The following is a 24,641-nucleotide window of genomic DNA, read 5'->3' as shown; positions in this document are numbered from 1 at the left end:
TGACACACTGCTACCCTCACAGCTGGTTGTAAAGAAGCGCTTTTTTTTTTTTTTTGCTTTAAGAATCAATTTGAATCTGAACCTTTCTCTTTTCTCTCTGTAGCTTCTTCTTTATGTAGCCATCCCGTTGCCAAGCCCTACTCTCTCTTAATGGACAGCATTAGAAGAGCAGGAGCTGCCTGCTCATACGAGTTTGGGAAGAGTTACCTCATTTCCGCCATCGCCTCCTGTCCTTTAAAGTCTGGGTCAAATATTGCACCGCTGTTTGTATTTGTCAATGTCTATTTACAAACCACCACCCTCAGTGGCTACCGAAGTGACTTCAACTACCAAAAATAGTGACAATAATATTCATTAAAAGAGTGAAATAGAGAACTTGGCCCTGACTCGGACTCGGGCTGGAATCCTCTTGCTTAGCTGCCATTTTCTTGAACTTCCTGATCTAAGACCTTATGGACTGAAGAGAGCCTGTAGCCCACTGGAGGCGGTCACCACCTGTGGAGCACTCTTAGCTCGTGGTATCCCCATCTCTCCCCTGGGCAGCTCTCGCCAGCCCCTCAGGATCCTCAGCCATCAGCAGGTCATAAGAGCGGGACAACCCTTGCCTTCTTCTGTTAGTTTTGTGGGTTGTTTCGGTTTGGGATTAAAAAGGTATATAAATATTTGCTATTGCATGTGCAGAGGTGGCTGCAGTTTTTCCTCTGGAACGTCCTATTGATACAGTGTTTTTACTTTTCAGCTGACCATCTGCCTCTTGAGAGAAAGAAGTGGGCATCTTCCTTTAAGTTCAGCAGCCGTTTTTGACTCTGTTACCTGCACCCCTTATATAAACTGTCTGGAGAGAGGGAGTTCTGTTCGTTTTGGGGGTGGGGATTCCAATTAGCCAGTCCTGCTTTATGTATGTTATTCAAACTTAGTTTTGGTAACAAAAATTATGCCAGTCTTAAGCTCACTTCAAGGGGAAGTACTGTTAATTTTAAGGCTCAAAATTCTGTTTAATATGTTCTTATCCTAGATGCAATTTGAAAAATGCCCCTTTTTGTTACTAGAATTTTGATCTACAAGTCTTAATTACATTTGAATTGTGCCAGTGTTGGGTAAACGACTTTTCTGCCTCTGAGGCTCAATTTATATTTAAAGATATCTTAAAATAACTTTTGGCCCGTCCCTGCTTTTCTGTTTGTTCTGAAGCCCTACTTGACCTACTGTCCATGGTTTTGGTTGTTTTTTGTTTTGTTTTGTTTTTGAAATCACAAACACCAAATAATGTATATATCCCTTCACCCTTAATGTATATATAACTTCATTGGTAACAAAGGTTCAATTCCTGTCTTTTCAGAGGGATTCACATGACTTTTCCCCTATACTATCTGCAAAAAGCCCGCCCACATCCAGAAACACTTATGTCAGTTGAGTGAGCTTGTGATTTCCAGTGCAGACCTGTCTGTCAGGCTCAAGGCTAGGACACTCTTAGTCACCTCTCAGACAAAAGTCAAGGCCTATTTACTGTCAAGAATGAAGTTACCTTCCAAATTCACTACTTGCTATAGCTTTGCTTGTTTTCATCTTAAAATATTTTCATCTCCTATAAAGGAGGTAGCTCATGGCACTAGTGTGAGTTACACTGGTCAGAAGCCTTTGGAGTGGTCCCCTCCATAAGAGAGATACAATGCTTCTGTGGGTCACTGAAGACAGTAGTCCTTACTGTTCTGATTCCTGGAAAGCAGCTGGATGCGTTTGTTGGCAAGCAGCTTGCATTCCTAGAAAGTATTCCTAACCGTAAGTAAAGTCAGTCCCACTGGAGCTAGCAAGAGACCCAAATGTGCCTCCACGGTGTACAGTGGCAGAAATTCAGTGCTGTGACTACTGGGAGTAGGTACCAACTTTGATGCCAGACTGTTGCTGTTAAACCTGAGGTCATGCTGAAACTACTAAGTATAATTTGCTTAACTCTTAACTTCTTTCAATCATTTAATATCAATTTTATACTATTGTTTGTTTTGAAAAAGCATTCTGTTTCAGAGCATAGTGTGAACAATGTTTAAAAATCAAGTCTGGAAGCAGAGTTCAGCCTGTGAAGACTGTCTAGTTTCCTGCTTTTTCCCTTCATTCATCCTCCTGGGGTCAGGGAGTTTGAAGCAGGCTAGCCTCTTCAGTGACCATTGGTGAACCCTGGTTGTGGAACTCCTTGTGACCTGTCTCCTAAGATAGACTGCCATTCATCTGGCATTTTGCTTCAGGTGGCTCCTTTTCTCATATGTTGTCAAAACTGGTGGGTCCTCAGGTCCTCCTGTGAAATTATGCTGAGGACAAGCACCAGCAATAATAAACATGCTAGCTTATCCTAATCTAGATTGTGGGAAAGAAAAACAGAACCGAGCTACTAGAACCTGTTTCTGATGGCAACAGCCTTTTTATTTTTCACTCAAGCTTCAAAAAATATTACTCAATTTCAAATATTTGCTTATCTAGGTATATAATGTCTAGGTGTTCTGCTTGAGGGCAGCACAGTACATTATGAAGGAGAATTATGTCCTGAATTAGTGTCTGCTGAGCTGGGGCGATTGCCCAAACATCCAGACATTTCAGCATCGATGACACCAATCATAACATGCTGATTACAAGATTCCAATTCCAGGACTTAAGTGGTCCCAACACATACAGAACTTTCTATGGTTGTTTTTGTTCACCACTGAGACAGACTACGGGGCAATCACTTCTGGATGTAAGAAATACAACTGTGACCATATTTAATGACCTACACAAAGCCTTTTGCTTTGCAGATACTATCTTTCTGACATGGAGATCAACAGGGTACTGTGGCTCCTTCAAAGATCCTTGTGCTTCAATGTTTATAGTGATACCCAGTCCTTCATGTCTGCTACCATCTAGCTTTCAGATCAGTCGCTAGCAACTGCTGTACTCAGACTAGTGAAAGGAGTGTTCATTTGAGCCTAACTGCCCATTCCCTCCCGATCCAGCCTCTCTGCAGAACATCATGAGAGATGCAGAAATTCCCTGTCTGCCTCACTGTTGGTGGTTCCTTTCAGTCCTCTGTGGAAACTGGCTGCCAAATGAGTGGAGCAGAGGCTGTTACCATGAGCTTGACCCTTTCCCACAAAGCACAACTTAGTGTGTGAGAAGAATGGAGTAACATCCCATGAAAAGCTGGGCTCATCATGTTTTCTAAGATTCGGGGACAGCTCTTCTTCCTAGCTGTCCGTATCTACTCCTTCCCCCTCTGAATACTGCATTGTATACCATGTGCCCAGCTCACACCAGGAGCTGAGAGTGTAGCCACATGCTTACTTATACTTATCCCTCAGTGTACCTCCTGAGCACAGCAAGTGTTTGGAGCAAAGGAAAGGGGTGTCTGCCATGTCTCTTGCTCGTCCATCAAGGACAAATCTTATTCTGAAAAGCAACAGGGCTCCATCCTCCCACAAGCACATTTCCTGCTGTCATCCTGGAGTGCCCTACTCTTAAACTGTTTCCACTAAACGAGCAGCAAGTTCGCTACACATAGAGGTGTTCTTTTTCCTTCTTAGCTACATGGAACACAGTAAGTTTAAAACAGTTCTGGCATTTGATAGACTATGAAGGTTATACTGAGTCAAGAGTTGTTCTTTTTATTCTCAACCCAGAACTTCTACAGCAGGTAAGACATTCTTGGTTACCTCTTAATGCCTTTTTTTTTTTTTCAAAGAAAGTAACAGAGCGGGCCCAAGCAGTTTATCTCTGTCCTACATCTGCATCTTATACATCGGTGTATCTGAAAACTTTAATTCCTTAATGACAACTGTCCTAAATGTATGAACTTCATCTCTTATGTCCCAATGATAGGTTAAATCCAACTCAAACCAAAAGCAGCAAGACCCTGGGATCTGGATGCCTTCACACCTTTTCTATTTATTTCTAATGTCCTTTGTGGAACTACACACAACTTACTCATCAGGGCACTTGATGTATACTAGTGGTTCTGCATTATTTGCTTGAGACTTGGTATGTAACCATTGCCTGCCCCTTGCTAATTTCAGTCTCGCAAGCCCACACCTATATATACCTTAAGCCATGTACAACTGCAACCACAAAGGTCAATGAGATGGCTCAGTAAGTATTCTGGCACACTCGAGCACTAGCTTGGGACCCCAATGATGGAAGAAAACCAACTGCTTCCAGTTGTCTTCTGACCTCTATCCATACACACCCACACATATACACACCCTGAAATGGACTAAATTATAACCACAAAACATTAGGATGCATCAGGAGGGACTTAGAAACCAGGTGATTGATCATTTTTCTGCCTACTAGTACCAGAGTCAATCCAAACAATTCAACTTCTCACCAAGTTAAAAAGATGACTTACTCTTTTCCTGAGAGCACCATCTAGTGGGCAGAACTCAAATCATTATTTAATAATGGGTATAGACCTCATTAACATAGTTTAAAAGTTCAAGAACTTGGGAGCTTTCAGAAGTAGCATTCCTGTTAGAATTTCCTGTCATAAAAGGTGATGTGAGATACTTTAAAGATAGCATCATTCACACCTCGATGTTTGTGGTATGAAGATATTCCCCTCAGAAAGGTGAGAACATTAACAAAGAATCTTCCCTTTCCCCTTGAGAGCATGTTTGAGGAGCATGATAGTGTAAACCACATCTTTTCTTCAAGAGAGAGGCTATCACATGGCTTTGGACAGTGATGCTCTAGTACAGCTTGCTTTACTTCAGGATCTTGAGTGAAGCAGGCATGTCAAGGAGACACAGCAACCCCTGGGACAGTTCTTAAGCAGGCAAGCAGTAAGGTGGGAACCTGTAGGTTCTTACCACCTTCCCTCAGCCAACCATGGTGTCAGAAACACCAACAAGAAATGTATGTGACCTTCCAGTTGGGGTACGGACCACTGTCCCAGCTCCCCTTACTCTTGTAGAGAAAGCATTCTGCTCTCCACTGATAACCAACTTCTCATCCATCTTTTAGAGGACGCAGTCAATTGCATCTAGTTTCAGCCTGCAAATCCTTTTTCTGGGGATTTCATGCATTGGTTAGCATGCCCATCCTTTGACAGCCTCCTTTCTGGAGGATGATGCACCTTTTAACCACCAGGAGGCAGTAGACAATTACAACAGATGAAGCTCAAGCTTCTAAACCTTGGTAGTTTGTAATACAATACCAAGAAGTAACCTGAGCAGATTAAGGCAGATTAAAGCAGGTAAAGCAACAAATGTTCTTAATACAGGAATATTCTTCACTGAAATGCTAGTTTGCTTTGGGTCTTAGGCTGAAGTTCTAAAAGGTGGGTTTTGAGGGATGGTTGAGGGCTCCAGATATTTACTAGATTTAGCTGAAAGGAGAACTTTCAACTATAACCACTGAACCAAACCAAGAGCTCACTTGTTTCAGTGTCCCATGGAAACAATACTCCAAACTCACTCTACTGGTTTTCAAGATGAGATCTCATTACTGCCTGGGTAGCCCAGACTAAAGCAGTGTTCTTGTCTCCGCCTCTTTAGTAGGTAGGACCACAGTTGCATGCCAGCACCAGGTTACCATCAGCATTAAGAAACCTGAAGACCAAACAGCTAAAGTCCTACTGTCTCCCAGCTTTTGCACTTTTCAGCTTCTGGATTATAGATTAGCTATGCAGACTTTTAGACTCAAGTTTTATACCATCTGAGTGTGTGTGTGTGTGTGGGGGGTCCTCCATTCATATCATAAACATTATGAACCTGGAGCTCCCATTAATTGAGAATCAAGAAAACTAAAAATCAGAATTTTATAAAAATACCTGAGACTAATCCCTTGCACACAAATCATTTTTTCACTTTTCCCCACCTCTCCCAACTCCCATCCTTACACACATAATGCTTCCCCAATTGGATTTTTAAGGTCATAATAAATGTGCAGTTAGGTCTTCCACAAGTTTCTAAAAAGATGTTAACCTGGAGACACTCTTGCTCTGCTAAACTTAAAATCAATGACCTAAAAATATCATCTATATGTAGGCTAGAGTCTGCCCTCATAGACCATCCCATTAACCTATTAACTGTAAGGTTCACAGCCCACCAGCAAGAAAACACTAAAGGGCACACCCTGTGGTCAAAGATTGCTCTCAAGGTTTTTTTTTTTTTTTTTTTTTTTTACTGCTTTCCTTGGTTGAAAACGAAGTGCCCAAGAAGTCAGAAACCATACCTTCCCATAAATAAACAAAAGATCCTACAGAAACCAGGGTTAAGGACAACATTTTATTGCTACCAGAGGCTTTATCACCAGTCCATGGTTCAGACTACAGTGCCTTCTTCAGACTGCAAAGGGAGCGCAGGGTGCGAAGTCACTCAGAGAAAAACAAGGGGAATAACTTCTTATCAAGAAAATCCTGACAGCTTAATATAAACTAGGGTACTGAATTCAATTTTAAGTTAGACTCCAATCAGGGCTGCCCCATAGCTAGACAGTTGCTCCTACTCATTTTAAGAACGAGAACAGATCAGTTACAAAAATCTGGTGTTACATACATGTTTCTTTGGTGAGCACCCAGATATATTAACTTTATAAGAAATTCTTTATACAAATGTCAAAAATGCTCAAAATGTCCTAATTACACGCCATTTTTAAGCTTTAAAATAAGCAAAAAGGTCAAAAAAACAAACAAGTCATCTTGTTTTTCAACTAAAATGAGACACACAAAGTAAGAGAACTTTTTCAGTTACCATTGATTCATGAGGATAGCTTCAAAGTGCCCTTTTTGAACTAACCAACTTGAGCCATGGATTAACATGGATGCCACACAAAAATTTGCTTACTGAATTGCTTTTTTTAAAAAAAGGTGGGGCTACCTATTCAGTGGGAGTCAGAACACATACATCAAACACAAAGATTACTAAGTATCCAACAGAGAGGCAAGAAAACAAAAGAGAAAAACGGAGGACACTGGAAACAAGGTTTCTAGCATTGAATTTTGCAACTTTCCCCCTTAAACGTTGATTTTTATTTTAGTTTTTTGGATATGGGGCAAACTATTGTTTTAACAAAGAAAAAAGTGGAACTGACATAGTGCAAAGAACTTTACCTTTAAATATATTTTGGATCTTGAGTCTATAAATATATGCCTTTATATTAAATAATGTTGAATTGAAAGTAGCCACACAAAGGAACAAAAAGGGCACTTGTTTTTCTTTTCTCCTGGCTCACTTCACTCAGTCTGATAAAGCACATGCCCTTCTCTACAGCCTTTCCTGGTTCTTATTGTCAGCCCTAGTGTGCACCGGAAGGTAACACCTGAAACTACATGACTGAAACAGGCTGCAAGGGTGGACAGGGAGAAGCATGCCCTTCTTGCCTTGATAAATCAGTGCCGCACACAGAGCCCACATTCTCTGAAGCATTGTCTTCATTGTAGAGCCGCTTGATGCCATCGTAGAAGTCATCCACTTCCATTTCCTCCACTTTGCGTTTAGCAGAGGTATGCTTGCACCCACTGGCAGCTGGGAGGTGATGGTAGAAGGCTGTTGTTCCTCTGACTGGCACTTCTGGCTTGCTGTTGTCCTTGGAGAAACCTGGGCCTGAGACAGAGGAGGGATGTAATTTCAACGCTCCTCTGTCGCAGGATACCAGGGTGTGCTTGAGGGGACGGTAGACATAAACGGAATTTAGAGGCAGGGAAGACTGCAGAGCAGAAAGGTGATGTGCTGCTAGCTCCCGACAGTGGATCAACTGCGAGCTGTCCATCTGGACCAGGAAATAAACAAAACGACGTCGATCATTAACGAACACAGTTCACTGTTGCCTTTACCAGCCACTGTTCCATCCTGTGCCTTCTCTCCCTTGAGCTTTATTTTCTCTCTACCACATCTTCTACGTCACTCATTGATTCTTCCACCTACCAAGCATTCTTCTGAAATATGCGTATATCCATGCTTCGAGCATAAATCTGCACCTGTGTGCTGGGCACTTACATCAACAGAAACTTTCTTTGTTCACTGCTTTATTAGCAATGGAAACCATTAAACTAAAGATGATGGGAAGTTTGCTTAGCAGAAAAATGAGTATTTTTTTAAACAATGTTTTTTTAAACATTTAATTATGAGGATCAAGTCCCTGTTGTGCCTATACATTTTATAGCACTATGAAGTTACTTTCCTTGTCTTTCTTTTTTTCTGCTTCTAGCTCAGGCTGGCTACCACTCTTGGTTCTCCTGCTTAGCCTCCCAGGTGCTAGGGTCCAGGTGTGCCCCATCACACTCAGCTTACTTTGCACATTTCTTACCCATATTTAACTTATGCCAACAAAGCCTGCTCTACATAGCAGAACTGTCTGCAATCCTATGGGAAATAAATTCCACTAAAAGAATACATTTTGTTACATTAGCTGATCACTAAATATATTCACCGTGTTAATCAAGAATCAACTGGAAGAATACACATGTAGAATTACATGAAACTATCAGAATACGTAACAGAAAACGTGGCATTCACTCCCGGTTCACTTAGCCTTCCCCTTTGTAAAGAACTTCCTAAGACACTATGGTAAGACATATTAATAGTCCCTAACTGTTAAGTTTTTGTTTTTGCTTGTGTGTGCATGCATGCATGCTCATGTCTGAGTGGGCACATATGCCGTGGCACACACATGGAGGACAGAGCACAACTTTGTGCAGCTGCTATGTGGGTGCTTGGAAGTGAACCCGGGTCCTCTGTAACAGAAGCCAGAGTGCTCTTAACCACTGAGCCATTTCTCCAGCCCCTGAGAGTTATTTTTTTAGAGATGAAGACTATCAAAAAATGTTAAGACATTAGACATTAAATAAATAACCTCTATTTGAATTCTACTTTCCATTGGGGTCCCAAAACAAATAAATCCTAATTGTCCAAAATAAATCCTAATCTTGCACAATATGAATTTGTCCTTTTAAAACAAGTCAGCCCCAATCTTCTGCTTTTGTAGTAAAGTGTACTTGTTTTAAATACATATACTACAATTACCAACTCTGGATGCAAACAAGTCCTTGATCTTTCTCTTAAAATTTAAGCATTTAAAATGAACCATCTATTATCAGCTCTGAGAACCTTACTAGCCATTTTTATTACCGTCTCTCCCCATTTCAATATAGTAACCATTGTCAAAAATATTACTAACTACAGCTGACCAGGGGACTGTGTCAAGTAGCAATAAAACACACTATCACGTAGGTTCCCAATAAGAAGGAGCAGACTAGCATGACACGTGTGATAGGGCCCAGAGAACCCACACGTGGTGAGCAGCAAGAAACACGGAAAATACCTGTTGGAATATCAGGTACCTTTCAAGAGTCACCAAGAGTCCATGGTAGGACTTATTTAATCCTCTAGTTTTAAATAAGAACATCTACTTTGACCATTACTTAGCAGGCAGCTAGAGAGACAACAGAATTCACACCTAATTCCTACCTGATATGATAATCAGGGTAGGCCCCATAGGTCAGAAAATGAGCATAGCCATATAGATCAACTACAATAAAGGAGTACAGAGAAAGATGTGGCCATCCTAGTGTGGAGATGCACAGTGACACAGGAGCATTAGAATGGGCTGGGTGGGGGAACATAAGAGGAACAAGAGGCAGCTTGCCTTTCAAATCAGAGAATATGTGCCAAGTTCAGAAGGAGCACAGGCAGAGTGAAGACAGAACAAAATGCATGCAGAATGGGGTGTGACTCAATGGCAGAGTACTTGCTGAACATGGGAGGGGGCAACACTGACACGATCTGATGTAAGGCTTCTGATACTAGAACCTCAAGTCTAGGTCTCATCGTGGGTCTACTTACAAAGAAAAAAGACCTTAGATTCTGAGCTAAATAAAAACAGATGGACTTAGCAAGGATAGAACTATGCCCAGAACTAGCCACCACTCCAGCCCTGGACTAGACTCTTTAATAAAGGTTTGGGTGTTAATAAAACAAAAAGGGTTGGAGATGGCTCTGTGGATAAGAGCACATCCTGCTCTTGCAGAGGACTCAAGTTCAAATCCCTGCACCCACATCAGATAGCTCACAAAATATACACAGCAATCAAACCACCACCAGCTCCTTTTTAGCCTTCACAATCACGAAGTTCTATGTCATCTAATAACTCTCAAATTCTCCAAACTGAAACTAATTGATGAGTAAATTGATTTCTAAGATCCTATCATATCAATTAAGGAAAAGACAAGTTTAAATAAATTTCTTTGAGCCCCAGAACATATACAAAGAAAACCACCATCTCGAGGCTGGAGAGGTGGCTCAGAGGTTAAGAGCACTGACTGCTCTTCCAGAGGTTCTGAGTTCAATTCCCAGCAACCACATGGTGGCTCATAACCATCTGTAATGAGATTTGATGCCCTCTAGAATATATGTAGGCAGAATACCATAAAGAAAATCACCATCTCTGAGCTGTGCACTAGAGAAGGGAAAAATTCATCAGTCTCTATGAGACACCAATGTGCAAATATAAACCTCAATTCTCAAGTGGCATGAGCAGAACAAGGCTTTTAGAGAGCTACTAACACACAGCACTATTACTTTACTACATCTGAATAGAATTTTCCTTATCTAAACTTTTCAGTATACTGAGATAGTTAATATTTGAAACCATTTGAAAATGCCAGTTACAAACTGGTATTTTTTTAAAGCTGATTGAGAACTGAACCCAGGGCCTTTTCTACCAATCCCTCTTAGTTTTATTTTAAAACCATACAGTACCCTCTCAGTTCCATTAAGGAAACAAAAAGTGTGAAGAACATAAATGAAGCTGGTAGCTACCTGTGCTTTCTGAAGCAGTTCAATCGTAAGAGGAAGCCAATCGGGAATGAGTTTCTCCATTTCCAGACTAACCATGGCCAGAGCAAGCATGGATCCTTTGAACTGCAGAAGTTGGTTGCAGGCCATACAGTGAAGTAGTTGCTTGGTCAGGAATGCCAGATGTTGAGACGGGCTCAATTTGGGCAAACTGAAAAGTAACTGAGGCCTAGTTGACACCGCAATGGCATGGAACTGGGGTGGGGGTGAGAAGAAAAACCACAAAATTGTTACTTAAGGAAAATATCTAAGTATACATAGAAATAACTTCTCGGGCACTATCCAAGTTTGTAATTCAGTGATTTGATATATTTTCAGAATCTAATTTTTCCTTGACTAATTTCAAAGTTTTCTCCAAATCCATACAAAATACATCAAGAGGTAACCTCTGTCCAAGTTACTGGACCAAGACTATGTGTTCATAATAAGAACTAAACATTTTGGATATACTTACAATGTGAAGAAAATCCAATGGTGTGGCTGTGTGAAGATCCCAATTCAACTTATCCAGAATAATTCTCTCCATTCTCAAAATCTCAGATGAGGAACAGCCACAGAAACTGTCTCTTGCCAATACCTTTAGTGCTGGAATTTTCTATCCAAGCAAAAGGAACAGGAAAAAAATGAACTCAATTTCAGGACAGAAATGAACTCATTTCCAGTATTTGTTCTGACAAATAAAATGTAAAGTAATAAAAAAAAAATTAAAAAAAAAAAAAAGAACTAGAGAGGTGACTTGGTGGTTAAGAGCAGTGGCTGTTCTTTCTGAACCCAAGTTCAATTCCCCATATCTACATGGTGACCCACAACTGTATTAACTCCTAGTGAATCCAATGCCCTTTTCTGACCTCTGTGTTCACCAGGCACACATGCATACAGTACACATACATACATACATTCAGGCAAAACACTAATATACATAAAATTAAAATAAGTTTCAAAAAGATAGCTGATGTTCTAAAGCAAGCATTTTAGAGGGACAACACATCTAAACACTTAACTGAAACTGTAGTTTTATAAGACAGTATTCATTTTACATTCCTAGAAGCACAAGTGGTCAGGCCCTGCTCCCAGACTACTCTAATGGCTTTGTCCAGTCCCTTGAGACCAGACAAAGGTGGCCAAGCTCCGTCCTACAGAGAAAAAAGACCAAGATCAGGCCACAGAGTCCCACCAATTTCGAGCCACCCTAGGAAGCCCTCCTCCTATATAAACCTGCCTCCTTAGATCTTTGCTGTGTTTCTTCAGAGCAGAGGCAGCCACCCTCTGTGTCTTTCCCAATAAAACTCTTATATGACATTTTTTGTGGCATTCCTTGGCTCCCAACCTTTCCTCTCATAGCAAAAAAGGTTTCATTAACAAAAAATAAAAAAAACCTCCAAGCAAGACCTACCAAAACATAAAGAGTAAATCTTAGAAGGATTCATTACCTCATCTTCTTCAACAGTCTTAGCAGCTAGAAAAAAACAGCTGATTGCAATACAATTCAAATATTTTGGATGGGCCTAGAATTTCGAAAAGGAGAAGAGAAACATTAGTGATTAGACTGAGCTGAGCTTTTGCTAACTGTTTTTAAAACTGAAATATACATTTAGCTCACAGTTCCCCCAGTTTACATCTTCCTAGGCACAAAAATAAGTTTCTTTTTTGTTAAATACTATGGAAAGCTCCAAACCTGAGTCATTTTCAAAATTTTAAAACAAAACAAATACTGTCCTCGCAAGATCTCTCCATCGGCCACGACAGCATGTTTACTAGCGACCTACGGTTTAACATGGAAGTCCTTGAACAGAAGCTATGCCTAAGTGTATCTTACAATACTTACTTTTACTGTAGCTAAAAACCTGTCCAAAAGACTGCTTGCCAGAGCAAATGTTTCTGGGTAAAGGTTGAACTGGTATTTGAGTTTGGCCAACCATTGAATTACTTCATCTCTCTGGGATGGAGAAACATTCTATAAGGGAATAATTAAAAAAAATAAAAGATCATAAGGTTTCAGTTATCATTAGGTGTACATTTAGAGTTCTCTAAACACAGGGCTGAACAAACAGCTCAGCAGGAAAAGGCACTTGCTGCCAAGCTTGATGACCTGAGATCAATCAGTGAGATTTGCACAGTGAGACAATCGACTCCCACAAGTTGTCCTCTCATCTCCAACATGTTCTGTGGCACACAAATGCCCATACACAAAATTAATAAATGTTACATATTTTTAAACATTAGGAAATACAAGAGAAAATGCACTAATAAGTTAAAATGTTTTTAGGTCATTCAAAATTGAGACAGATGAAAATTTTATATACTATATCATATTTAACATTATAATTTACTTTATTAAAATCTTCACTATTCATTTCACCAAGTATCTACAGATTGAATTAAGTTCAGATATTCAGGAAACACAACATTTTAAAATTTAGGTAAATTATTACTGATTGATAATTTTGAATTTTCTCAACTCTTTCTGAGTGAGGAAATACCACTCATTAGCTTATCTTAGGAAATATAAATGGACTATCAAGCAGGATTAATTCACTAAAAACAAAACAATCATCTTAATTTCCCTAAATACTATTTTGAACTTTTGAGTAAAGGTTTATGTTTTAAAAGGTTAAATACACTTTAAAATAGTAGGGGCTATTTTACTTTTATTTGAGTTTCAGTCATTACTAAACAATTAGTGTACTCCTGATGCTAAGTAGTCCTTTTGAGGACTACATACAGGGCCAGAGTAGCCCAAGTATGTCTCAAGCTCACTGTGTAGTTGAGGGTGACTTTAAAGTTCAGATCCACCTCTCCAGTGCTGGGACATAGAGGTGCACCACCACACCGAGTTTAGGGATTCTAGGGCTTCATATGAGGAGACAAACTTTACCAACAGAGTCATATGCTCCAGCCCCTCATACACTACAAACTGCCATGTAAACACAATGAAGTACCAAACTGGTATAGTGTTTCCAATAAAGGATCATCCTACAAAATATAGTCAAGCACTGACTTATGCTAACTCATCTTTCTTTATGAAGTACAGTACAATGATGATGACACAAATACTTTACCTGACTGCTGTCAACGTAAGCTAATTCTTTTATCCTACAAAATTACCTAACATCTATTAAAATATTCAATGATGGTCTCTGTAGAGTGCAGCTCCTCAAGTAAGAATCACAGCTAGAACTACGTTATTGTTTTTTGCTTCCTCTAGTTTTACTAGGAATGACTTGCTCAATGAAGTCCGTGCCACTGTATCTGCTGACTTCTCTCATTCCCAGTCCTCCTCCACCTGCTGTCACTTTTGTCAGTTTTGAGATGGCAAAGTGTTCTTCTACATTACCAAACCAACTAACACACTTGTATAATTCTTACATCTAGCTCCAAACTCAGTTATAATTGGTATTTTTAGTAGAGAATTAACATACACCTACCTTCTGATCAACCCTTTAGGAACAACATCACAATGATGAATAGAAATACTAATAATTTACAATATGTTTTATTCACAACTCACTACAAAATTGGTAAATGAGTGAAGGTTATATAAGTCTTATAGCTAAGCAGACCATTAAATGGTATTAAGCCAGAGTTACATATGGTGCTCTAGGGACACTTGGCCCTGTGTGGGAGTATAATAAATCTTCTTAGAAGAAACAACTAACTCATATCTTAAAAAATGAGGTGAGGGGCTAGAGAGATAGCTATGGCTTCTTTAGGTGAGAGGACATCAGTGCAGCCTTACAGTTAGAAACTGGGTTAACTATCAGTTGGCAAGGACCTTAATTACACAATTTCCTGCATTTTCAGAGCCCCAGGGTGCTACTAATAAAATCTAGCTCTGTTCCCTAAAGATCTCTAAGAAGTAAAGGTAGTTTCTTCTAATTAAGAAGTTGCGCACTTAAGGAAAATTCAGCCATCCAAATAAACCAACAATAAACAAATTCACAAGAGAGGTAGCAATACCATCTGATGCAGTTAATGGGCTCTTTGGAGAGAAAGGGTACAATAATCAGAAGACACAAGAAACAGGAGCCTTACTAACTATCCTGCCATGTCAGACATATAATCAAGAGGGAGAAATAACATTCCCTAATAGCAGACTATATTCTTATCTGGTACACTTGACTTTAAACAAATATAAAAGATGAATACAAGGGACACATGTCACTTTCTGCCTTAACCTTCATATTGTTAACTGTACTTAGGACTCTAATTCTTTCTTATATTATTTTACATCCCTGCTTCCATGCTTTATTGCTCCTTCTAGAGGAAATACTCCTTTCTCTATTTTACTTTGTCACACACACATACATTTCAAAACACTGGGTATTGTTTTTTGTTTTTTTGTTTTGTTTTTTTGTTACTGCACTGCTGTAACAACCAGGTTCTGAAGAAGCATGAACTCTGGAGAGGAATAATGAAGTGATATCAGCATTCTAAGATAAGGGCAAGCAGCTAAGAGTAAACTGGTAGAGCACTTAGGAGAGTTACAGAATGAGAGACAAAATCCGAGACTGGTAAAACCAAGGAACTAGTGGAAGTTGGAGGTCAGAAATCTCAAGGGGAAAAACCCACTTGGCTGATGGTATTAGTTTTTCTCAGAGCTATGACCCATGTACTTGGCAGAACCATTTACAAGGAGGGAAGACTTATTGTGCCTTACTGTTTCAGAGATTTCAATAGTGGTAGCATTGGCGGAAGAGGGGAGAGAAGGAAGGAGGTAGAGAAGTAAATAAAAAGGACAAGACAGGATCTTCCAGCAAACAAGGGGGAAAGAGGAAGAAGGCAAACAAAGGGAGGAAGAGGCCAGGGACAAATTCCACCAAGGTCTGGCCCCAGTGAGGCCCCATCTCCTGAAGTTTCCAGCACCTGTGAAAATGGTGCCACCAGTTGGGGACCTAGGTTTCTATACATAGAATCTGTGGGAGACATTTTACATGCAAACTCTAAGACTGATTTTCCTTAGACATTTCCTGAATGAAATCCTAAAAATGTATAGTATAGAGATCTAAAAACTTAGGCACACACAGACACACAGCTTCATTTTTAATAACAGATAAAGAAATCACATTCAACTGAAGTCCAGCCCTCAATCAGCCTTGACTACAATCTTTCCTTGGACTACAGTAACTGGTCCCAGTTCAGTTTGTCCGCCAGAGGGAAGACTGAACTCTCTACGACAGGTTTGGAATGTGACACAACTGCAGTGCTTGCTAAGGAAGCAGAACCTTCTGCTTTGACTTTCCAGCACCACAAAGATAAAATAACTAAGGCTATACCATTTTTAAAATAATAGAATGTTCAGCGTCAAATCAAAATTTATCAGGAATAACAACAAAAACCTAAGTAAACAAACTAAAAGCCAAGAGAGGAAAGCAGGCAAATGGAAGAAATATCTTTATCAGAATAAATGACTTATTACACATGATATCATGGGGGGTGCTAGAGAGATGGCTCAGTGGTTAACTGCTCTATTAGAGGACTTGATTTCAGCATCCACATCGGGTGGCTCACAAACCCATTTAACTTCAAAGAGTCTTACAAAGCCTCCTTTGTTTCAGAGAAAACACATACCCAGTAACAGACAAAGATGAATTTTGCTACTAAATACAACCAAAGGGCTAAAATTGAAAAATAGTAAGTGTAAATTAAAGACTCAAGTGTGCATCTAACAAAAATTACATATGATTGGTCAGCTATATTTGTAGCCTTGAAAAATTCTGTTAAGTCTAGGAACCAGAGAGATAGCCCACAGAGTAAAGGCACATACATGCTGGCAACCCTGGAAACTCAAGTTTAACCCCCAAGACCCGTATCATAGAAGTAAAGAACAAAGCCCACACAAATGCCATGGCATACACACAAGTGTGTGTCCATATCCTAAGTAGATAAATGCAAAGAAAAATTAAATTACACAACAAAAAATTATAAATCTAAACATATTACAGTTAAAAGAAAAATGCTAGTAATTTTAAGTAATGTAGAGTAAATCTGTAGTTTCAATGATGGTCCTTTACATACTTAAGTTAGGTTTTACTTCCAGAAAGTCATCTTTTTAGCCACCTTAGTGCTGGGACAAGTGTGAGCCACCACACCAAGCATTTCTACATGGATTCTGGGGAATCAAACTCGGTTCCTCGAGCTTAGGAGGCAAACACTACCAGCTGAACCATCTCCTCAAACCCACTAGAAGCATTTCTGAGGTTGAATTTAGGAAAAGCCTTGTAATAATTAGAAAGTAGAGCTTTTCTAAGATAGAATGGACAAAGGAATACAACTACATTACCAGAGATGTTAAACAAAATGATCCTTTTACTGTACAGTTAGATTATATCTGCATCCAAACTTAACGCATACAAACACAAGAAGGAAACAGTTTTGAAATACAATTCTAGAGTCAGTAAGGTGGCTAAGGAAGGGCATCAAGCAGTGTAAGCTTGACTGACATAAGTTTAACTCCTGGAACTCCAGTGAGAGAAAGCAAAGAACTGATTCCACAACTGGTCCTTGGACTTCCACATGCAGGGTGTAGCATACCCTACCCCCAACAGTAATAAAGTTACACAATCCAAGAGTTGTTACTAGAACTCAAAAGGTCTGGATGTGAGGACTAAAATGATCCCTTGTCCCTTTTGAGATAGGGCGTTATTCTTAGCCCGCTGGCCTGGAACTTTCAGAAATCCTACTGCCTCAGCCTCCGAAGTGCTGGGGTTATAGGCATGCTCCACCACCCCCAGCTGAAAACTCCAATTTTTAAGAAAGTTTAGGTAATTCTGATCTATTTAGTCTCCAAGTAGTTCGTGTAAACCTGTGTTTCAGCTGTCCTTAGCATAAATCCTGCTTTTGGAACCATATAATCAGATGGCCTTTGATTCCTTAGTGTTCAAAAATTCTAATAAAAACCACTTTAAAGTTTGTAACAGGACTTTTTTTTTTGCACTCGAAAGCACTTTAGCAAAAATGCAGACTATCTGAAAAGGTCACTGTTTTCAATTTTTCCCTAAATTTATTTAATGCAACTATAAAAAACTTCAACTATTCTATAGAACTTTTCTGTAAGTACCAAGAACACATAATAGACCACTACTTAAATAAATTATAAAAAAGCCATAATTTATCTATTTAAATTTATTTAATAATTTATTTAAAGGTTTAACTCTGAGTGTGCTAAAAACATACCTGAAAATCCAGTACTCGCTGGTAGACCGAGGAGGATCAGGAAACTAAAGGCTAGCATTCACTGGCAAAGCAAGTCTGAGGACAGCCTAGGCTACAAGAGACCCCGACTCAAAACATCATCAGAAAGTAATAAATGTTTCATGGGAGTCTACTGTATGTCAGAAAATAATGACGCAATATCACCACCAAGGAAATGCAGTGGAATCACCAGGAAATTATACTGTGTTCTCACAAGGGAAGTACAGACAGGGGTGGGAATCACAGGTGTAACAGGATTATTTTCTTGCCTGGCCACATTTTGCTCAAAATCCAGGGGTGGGGGGGATGTTGGTCTAAAATGAAAAACAGCTGTAAGAATGGCCTTGCACTTGCAGGAGACAAGGAAAGGGAAGTAAAAGAAAGCAGAAGCAGCAGCACAAAAGGAAACTCTAAAATACTGCACTTTTCTATTTTTATCAGCACTTAAAAGTAAGTAACAGTAGAAAGGCCAGCCCACGACCAGGAATTAGATTGCTCTTTTAAGCCTAAACCCATATCCTCTCCTATTCCCATTAGATCAAGCCCACTCTAAGTTTAAAGTATTAAATAGAACTACTAAAGAAAGTCCTTGACTAATGCCCCCCTGGTCTGACTCCATTTTGTGTTTTCTTACAGTTCTCAGCCCTCTACCCACCCTGTTCCTCCCAACAGTCACATCTGCCTTGGCAACACACATGAGATTTGTTATCAGGGACAGCAGGACGGCTCAGTAGGTAGAGGGATCTAGCAAGCTTTGTTGGATCCCAGAGGAGGGAGAAAAATCAACTTCCACATAAACACTGCAGTACCCACACATATAAATAATAAATGTTAGTATTTTATCTTACATGTCCCAGAATTTTTGTAAACTAAATTACTTGGCTGAAGAATTTTACTCATCTTTTAACAAACTAAACATCCTTTAGTTTGTAGATTATTTGATAAGGGAGTATTAGAGATAATATAGAAATGTTACAATGAAAGAGATCCATTAATATAACTCATGATTATATTACATATTAGTCTAAGACTTTAGGATTGACTTTAGCTATATGAATTTGTAAGATATACCATACTTTATATCTTTTTGTGACCATATTACAAATAGTTTAAATTATGTTGTTGTCCTGTTTAAAAAGTTTCAGGGAAGGAAAAAGAAGTAGGTCCACCTTACAAGTTTCGAGCCTGTCTTGTTCTCTGTTACCTCAATGACACTCATTAACTTGGCTACAGAATAGACCAGGTAAAGTGGTAATTCAGCAATTTCAAGTATCACCTTTACAGCTATGCTGCCAATGGTTATTATGGTTAGCTGCATACTGACTTAAGGAGATAGAGGAAAAAGGGGAGAGTTCTTTTTAAACTCTGCTGGAAGGCTTTGAGTCCCAACAGTCAAGAAATTCAAACTTTTCTCCATTCATATCTTCAATATGTATAACTGTACCTGGAATATAGCAAATATTCAATAAACATTTAAAGAAATCTAAGCCATACATTCATACTAAAATAGAATGAAAAAGTATAAGAGGAGACTGCCTCAAGACTCAAATTGTAACTACTATTCAAATATTACCGAAGTCCCGAACAACATAGGACTGACTATACTTATCTTAAGAGAATCAAATGACATACTAAATGATCACGCCTAAGTGTTCCTACCACAGACAGTACTTATTCAAAGTCAACTAGTCTTCAACATGCAAACTGACAAACAGCAGATGCAAAAAAGATTTTTTTCAGGTTGTAGGAAGAGTTAAAAGTAGAAAGACTTCAGAAGTCTTTAAAGCTAAGATAACCTGTAACAGCAATATTTGTCATTTCATCACATATTAAAACTTTCCTGCCCACTCTTCTAAACCCCAAGCACCTTGTTAGGTACTAGAGATACAAACATGTACAAGTCTTACATAGTAAACTGCTGGAGTGGATAAACTTTTAGTTACTAACTACCAGAATATGAAGGAGAAAGTGTATAGACAATAGCAAAAAGTTCACCTTACTATTTCTCAAAGACTTACAACACTGCCATGACCTTAATAACTCACTTCAACTCTTTATAAATACTGACAAAGAGGTAAAGACGTCTCTCTAGAAACAGCTTACTACTGAATTAGTCTACAAGGAAAATGAATGCATGTAATTACCAGTAACTCACGTAAATCAAAAGCTTTATCTTACTTTATTCAGAAAGATGATGTTTCTTTTTTTTTTTTTTTTTGGTTTTTTGAGACAGGGTTTCTCTGTGGCTTTGGAGCCTGTCCTGGAACTAGCTTTGTAGACCAGGCTGGTCTCGAACTCATAGAGATCCACCTGCCTCTGCCTCCCGAGTGCTGGGATTAAAGGCGTGCACCACCATCGCCCGGCTAAGATGATGTTTCTTTTTTTTTTTTTGCTTTTTCGAGACAGGGTTTCTCTGTGGTTTTGGAGCCTGTCCTGGAACTAGCTCTTGTAGACCAGGCTGGTCTCAAACTCACAGAGATCCGCCTGCCTCTGCCTCCCGAGTGCTGGGATTAAAGGCGTGCGCCACCACCGCCCGGCTTAAGATGATGTTTCTTAAAAAATGTTTTTTCCTTGTCATTGCAAGGTCTTGTGTAGCTCAGGCGAGCCTCCAACTAACACTGACCTTGAACTTGTCTTAAGTGCTAGGATTTTAAGTAGGCTCCCCCACACTCAGCTGAGAACATATTTAATAATACAAATATTCCCCATGAAGCATTAGGATAATGCATTAGGCCAATAGTGCATTTCTAATAAAACACTTGTTTTAAGAGAAATTACCTGATTTGTACTCATTTTCGGCACATTGACCTTCCACATCTGGGCTTCCCTGGAGATTGCCCTTTCCAATAGGAATGACAATCTCTGGTTTTCCAAAGGTCCTGGAAACTTCATGATATCCCTTTGGATCTGCCTGTCACCCAGCTTGATGTGGCTACCTAGTAAAATCAAATATAATGTTCATTGCTTAATTACAGAATAAGTATAATATACACATTTATAAATGTTAGCATTTATTAAATAATTTATAAAACAAAATAAGAATGTTATGAGGCAGTATAGGATTTTATAGCTCTTTAAAATGCCATATATTAAAGCTAGCAGTAATATTATATAAAACATCCTTACTTTAAATCTGAAATTCTAAAACCACCGACTTTTTATTTGAAGTTCTTAGCAATAGTTGTCCCAAACCTTCTCCCTAAAAATAAAGTAAAACTACTAAGGGCCATTCCTTTTATTTATCATTTAAACATATTAAATATTACATTAACCATTTTAAGTTATGTAAGGGGGAACAAGACTGATTTAAGGGATTGTTATCCTATGTGTGATTAAGGCCTTCAGTAAAATGTTCAGATGTTATCAAGTAAAAAACAGAAAATATTTTTAGATGAGTGAAAAATAAAGGAAACTTACAAGATGCAAAGAAAGCTGTGGGCATTAAGGGGAAGTTTATTTCCTGAAAATGCCTATATTAAAATATTCCAAATCATCCGCTTAACCTTCACCTAAAAAGACAACCTAAACCATGTGTGGTGGTGAATGTACTCTCAGCACTTCTGAGGACCTGTGCTATACAGCAAGAACTTGTCTTAGGAAAAGAAAACAAAAATGGTAGGTAGTGGTGGCACACACCTTTAATCCCAGCGCTTGGGAGGCAGAGGCAGGTGAATCTCTGTGAGTTAAAGACCAGCCAGGTCCACAAGAGCTAGTTCCAGGACAGGTTCCAAAGCTACAAACCCTGTCTCGAAACAAACAAAAACAAAGAACAAAGAAAAGAGAAAATTTCCTTAAACATAAAACAAAAATAAATCCCAAACTATAAACCAGGCCTGGTGGTGCACACTTGCAAACTTGGGAGATAGAGACAGGAGGATGAGAAGTTCAAAGTCATCCTTAGCTACATTGCAACTTTAAGATCAGCCTGGGCTTTTCAGATAATCATTTAATTGCTGGAACAATGTGATGAAAAGGAGAAACAACGAAATCAATTGAGAATTAGTATAGAGAGGTACAGTTTAAATGTACCTCTAACTGAACTGGCTCCTGTACTGAGTAAGAAAAGGTATATTTTAAAGGACACTACTAGATTAAAGAGATAAATGGAATGTTGACTATAAGTTACAGTCTATATGCATCAAAATTAATTTACTAAAATTTAAAACTGTACTGTAACTCTGTAAGAGAATACTCCTACTCATAGGAGACACTGAGCCTTAGGAGTAAAAGGTCCTAATATGTGTCACATACAGAAGACAAAAAAATGAGTACAATTCGGAAAAGGCATTTTTGCACTCCTAGTAAGGCAATCACAACGCCAACTCTATTATTATTAACCCTGTGCGGACTGTCGGAGTCCAGTTCTTCCTTTTCTGAACAGGAATTATCTTATCTGCTATCCCTCCTTACTGTATACACCAGAAATACTGGGTCATGGGTGACTCACGTCATCCACTGTTCATCCGACTTGCAGAGCCTTCTGCAGCTCCAATTCCTCCCGCTAAATTTGCTCTCAATCTTTTAGCATGACGTTTTGGAATTGTGCAGGCACACCCCACCTTCCTTTACCAGCGCCTGGACATAATCCTACCTTTGCATTTAACTACAACCACTTCTAGACCTGCTTTTTCAACTAATCACGAGATTCTTGACCACTAACAGTTTCCAGAACTTAGCACCATGCCCAATAAATAGCAGCTTACACTTGTCAGGTGCTTATCAATCAACCCGCGATGGTTTGCTATTTGGCCAGCTATTTTGACCTAGATAATCCTCCATTTAAAGATGAACAAGCACATACAGGTAAGTTGAATGTTCTTCATTTCTAAATAAGTACATGATCAGAACAAACTCTTCGCTTCTAATCTTGACCCCTCCCTCAAAAAAAAAAAAAAAAAAAGCAGGGTCTCACTAAGGTAGCCCTCGCTGTCCTGAGACTTGCTAGCTATACGAGCTGCTGTTCAAATGCTTAATGGCTCCTCGGTGAGGGTGAAGTAGAAGTATTTTACTTTGCTATTCTACGATCTCCAGTTGACCCATCTACCAGACACTTCCCGCTACTTTATCACAATGTTCAACTTCTGTCTAAAAGATCTGCGGTGGAGCCGGTAGCAGAGGGCACTGAGCTCTTTAAAAATTCGGCATTTTTCTGTCCTTTACGACGCCTTCTAGTATCTTCCACCAACCCAAGCCCTAGGTAACGTTATCCTCCCGCATTACCGCGGGGTGGGGGCACACTATTTGCTTGGCATTCACTCTGCTTTGCCCCGTATATTATCTTCGTGCGGCCCCGCGGGATCGGTAGTCCCGGAGGGCGGGGGGTGTGTCCGCTTCTCTATTAGCCTGGCTCGCGGAGTCTGTTAACTGGCACCCCAGTCGATAACGCACTGTGGCTACAAGTTACTTGGGGGACAGAAACACAGGGCTGAAAGGAATCCCACCCTGCACGGCCAGAGGTGGCGGGGTGGGGGGAGCGTCCCCCAAGGTGCCCAGATAAGGCCCGCAGAAGGACGGGTCCTAGGGGAGCGGCGCGCGCCCCCGCGAGCTCCCCCTCCGGTGGCGCGCACGGCGGCCGCGCCGCCGCCCTCACCTTCTTCTCCTCCTCTTCCTCCTCCTCCTCCTCCCCGGCAGAGCTGTAGGCCTCACAGTGGTGACGCGGGGTCATCCGGGGACCCGTTACCACCTCATGATCCTCGGCGCGCGGCAGCGGGGCGCGCGGGACCAAGGGCAGGGCCGACTGAGGAGGGAGAAGAGGGCGAACCGGGCCGGCGGGCGCGGGCACTCGGGCGGGACGCACGGCTGCGGCCGAAGGGTCAGTCAGCGAACTAATTCCATGATGACCCTGGGCCCGAGGCCGCCGCCGCCGGTCCCGCTCCTCCGACCGCCGCCGCTGGTGCCCGGGTGAGGAGGGGGCGCCCTCTCGCCATAGGGCGGCGGGGGCCGGGGAGAGGCGCGGGGTGAGGCCGGCTCTGCCCCTGCCCGGGGGAAGCGTCTCCGAGGGGAAATGGTGGAAGGGGGGGAAGGGGGGAAAAAAAGAAAAGAAAAGGGGAGAGGGGGAGAAAATAAGAAAAAGCGAGACAGAGGCGCTGGCGCGTCCGCTCGCGGGGAAGACTGGGGAGGGAGGGGCGAGCAAAAAGCGCCGGCCGCCTAGCTCCGCCCTCGCAGACTGATCTTGTCCGCGCGCGGCTGTAAACAACACCAGTGTTCTCCCTGCAACGGGCGCATAGAAGACTTTGAGGAAAGCTGAACCTCTGGAGAAGATCTATGGAAGGATCTGGCATGGGTGAGATAGGAGGAAGTGCGTTTGGTGTGCACAAAGAGAAGGAAAGGTGCGCGGACTCGTTGATCTTAGGGAGCGGAAGAACCCTTCTCCTTCCGCGCGGTGACGTAAGCGGCTTGGTTAGCCGAGGAGGCGTGCAGCAGCCGGAGAGTGTGCTGCGCATGCGCCTCGGTAAAGAAAGGCGTCCCTGAGCGCTCGCCTCAGGGAAGGGTTTCTGGGCGAGCGCCTAAGTCCGGACTCGAGTGTCCCGGTACTTTCCAAACCAACTCCTAAGCGAACTTCCTCAACGGGGCTGGTGATATTTTGTGTAAAGATCACATTCTATATTACTTCGCAAAAAAAAAACAAAAAAATTA

The 24,641-nt window shown here is 40.7% G+C and overlaps 2 protein-coding genes across 12 annotated transcripts in view; one reads left to right on the top strand and one right to left on the bottom strand.

The window, feature by feature from the left end:
* Septin11 (septin 11) overlaps window positions 1–2,272 on the top strand; it is a 121,664-nt gene extending 119,392 nt beyond the window's left edge. For 3 of the 9 annotated variants that reach the window (XM_057771634.1, XM_057771627.1, XM_057771624.1), the window contains exon 11: window positions 104–2,272. Coding sequence is in view for 2 of the 9 variants with exons in the window: in XM_057771631.1 (XP_057627614.1) it covers window positions 104–119 (16 nt within the window). In the remaining 7 variants the exon portion in view is untranslated. The remainder of the gene's footprint in view (window positions 1–103) is intronic. The other 6 variants (XM_057771631.1, XM_057771633.1, XM_057771629.1 and 3 more) reach the window with 4 other exon arrangements.
* Window positions 2,273–6,227: 3,955 nt separating this feature from the next.
* On the bottom strand, window positions 6,228–24,148 carry Ccni (cyclin I). 3 transcript variants are annotated; one of them, XM_057771635.1, is made up of 7 exons: window positions 23,596–24,148; window positions 20,784–20,941; window positions 12,640–12,768; window positions 12,245–12,319; window positions 11,269–11,409; window positions 10,779–11,009; window positions 6,228–7,731 (listed from the first exon to the last, which is right to left on the bottom strand). In XM_057771635.1, the coding sequence occupies exons 2-7, from the start codon at window positions 20,895–20,897 to the stop codon at window positions 7,288–7,290; spliced, it is 1,134 nt and encodes a 377-aa protein (XP_057627618.1). In that variant the 5' UTR covers window positions 20,898–20,941; window positions 23,596–24,148; the 3' UTR covers window positions 6,228–7,287. The 3 variants fall into 3 exon arrangements, with proteins under 3 accessions (XP_057627618.1, XP_057627619.1, XP_057627620.1); XM_057771636.1 differs by lacking the exon at window positions 23,596–24,148 and adding an exon at window positions 21,132–21,197; XM_057771637.1 differs by lacking the exon at window positions 20,784–20,941.
* Window positions 24,149–24,641: the final 493 nt, after the last annotated feature.

This window comes from Chionomys nivalis, chromosome 6, assembly GCF_950005125.1.
Source record: "Chionomys nivalis chromosome 6, mChiNiv1.1, whole genome shotgun sequence".
NCBI lineage: Eukaryota > Metazoa > Chordata > Mammalia > Rodentia > Cricetidae > Chionomys > Chionomys nivalis.
This window is presented reverse-complemented; position numbering and strand designations above follow the sequence as displayed.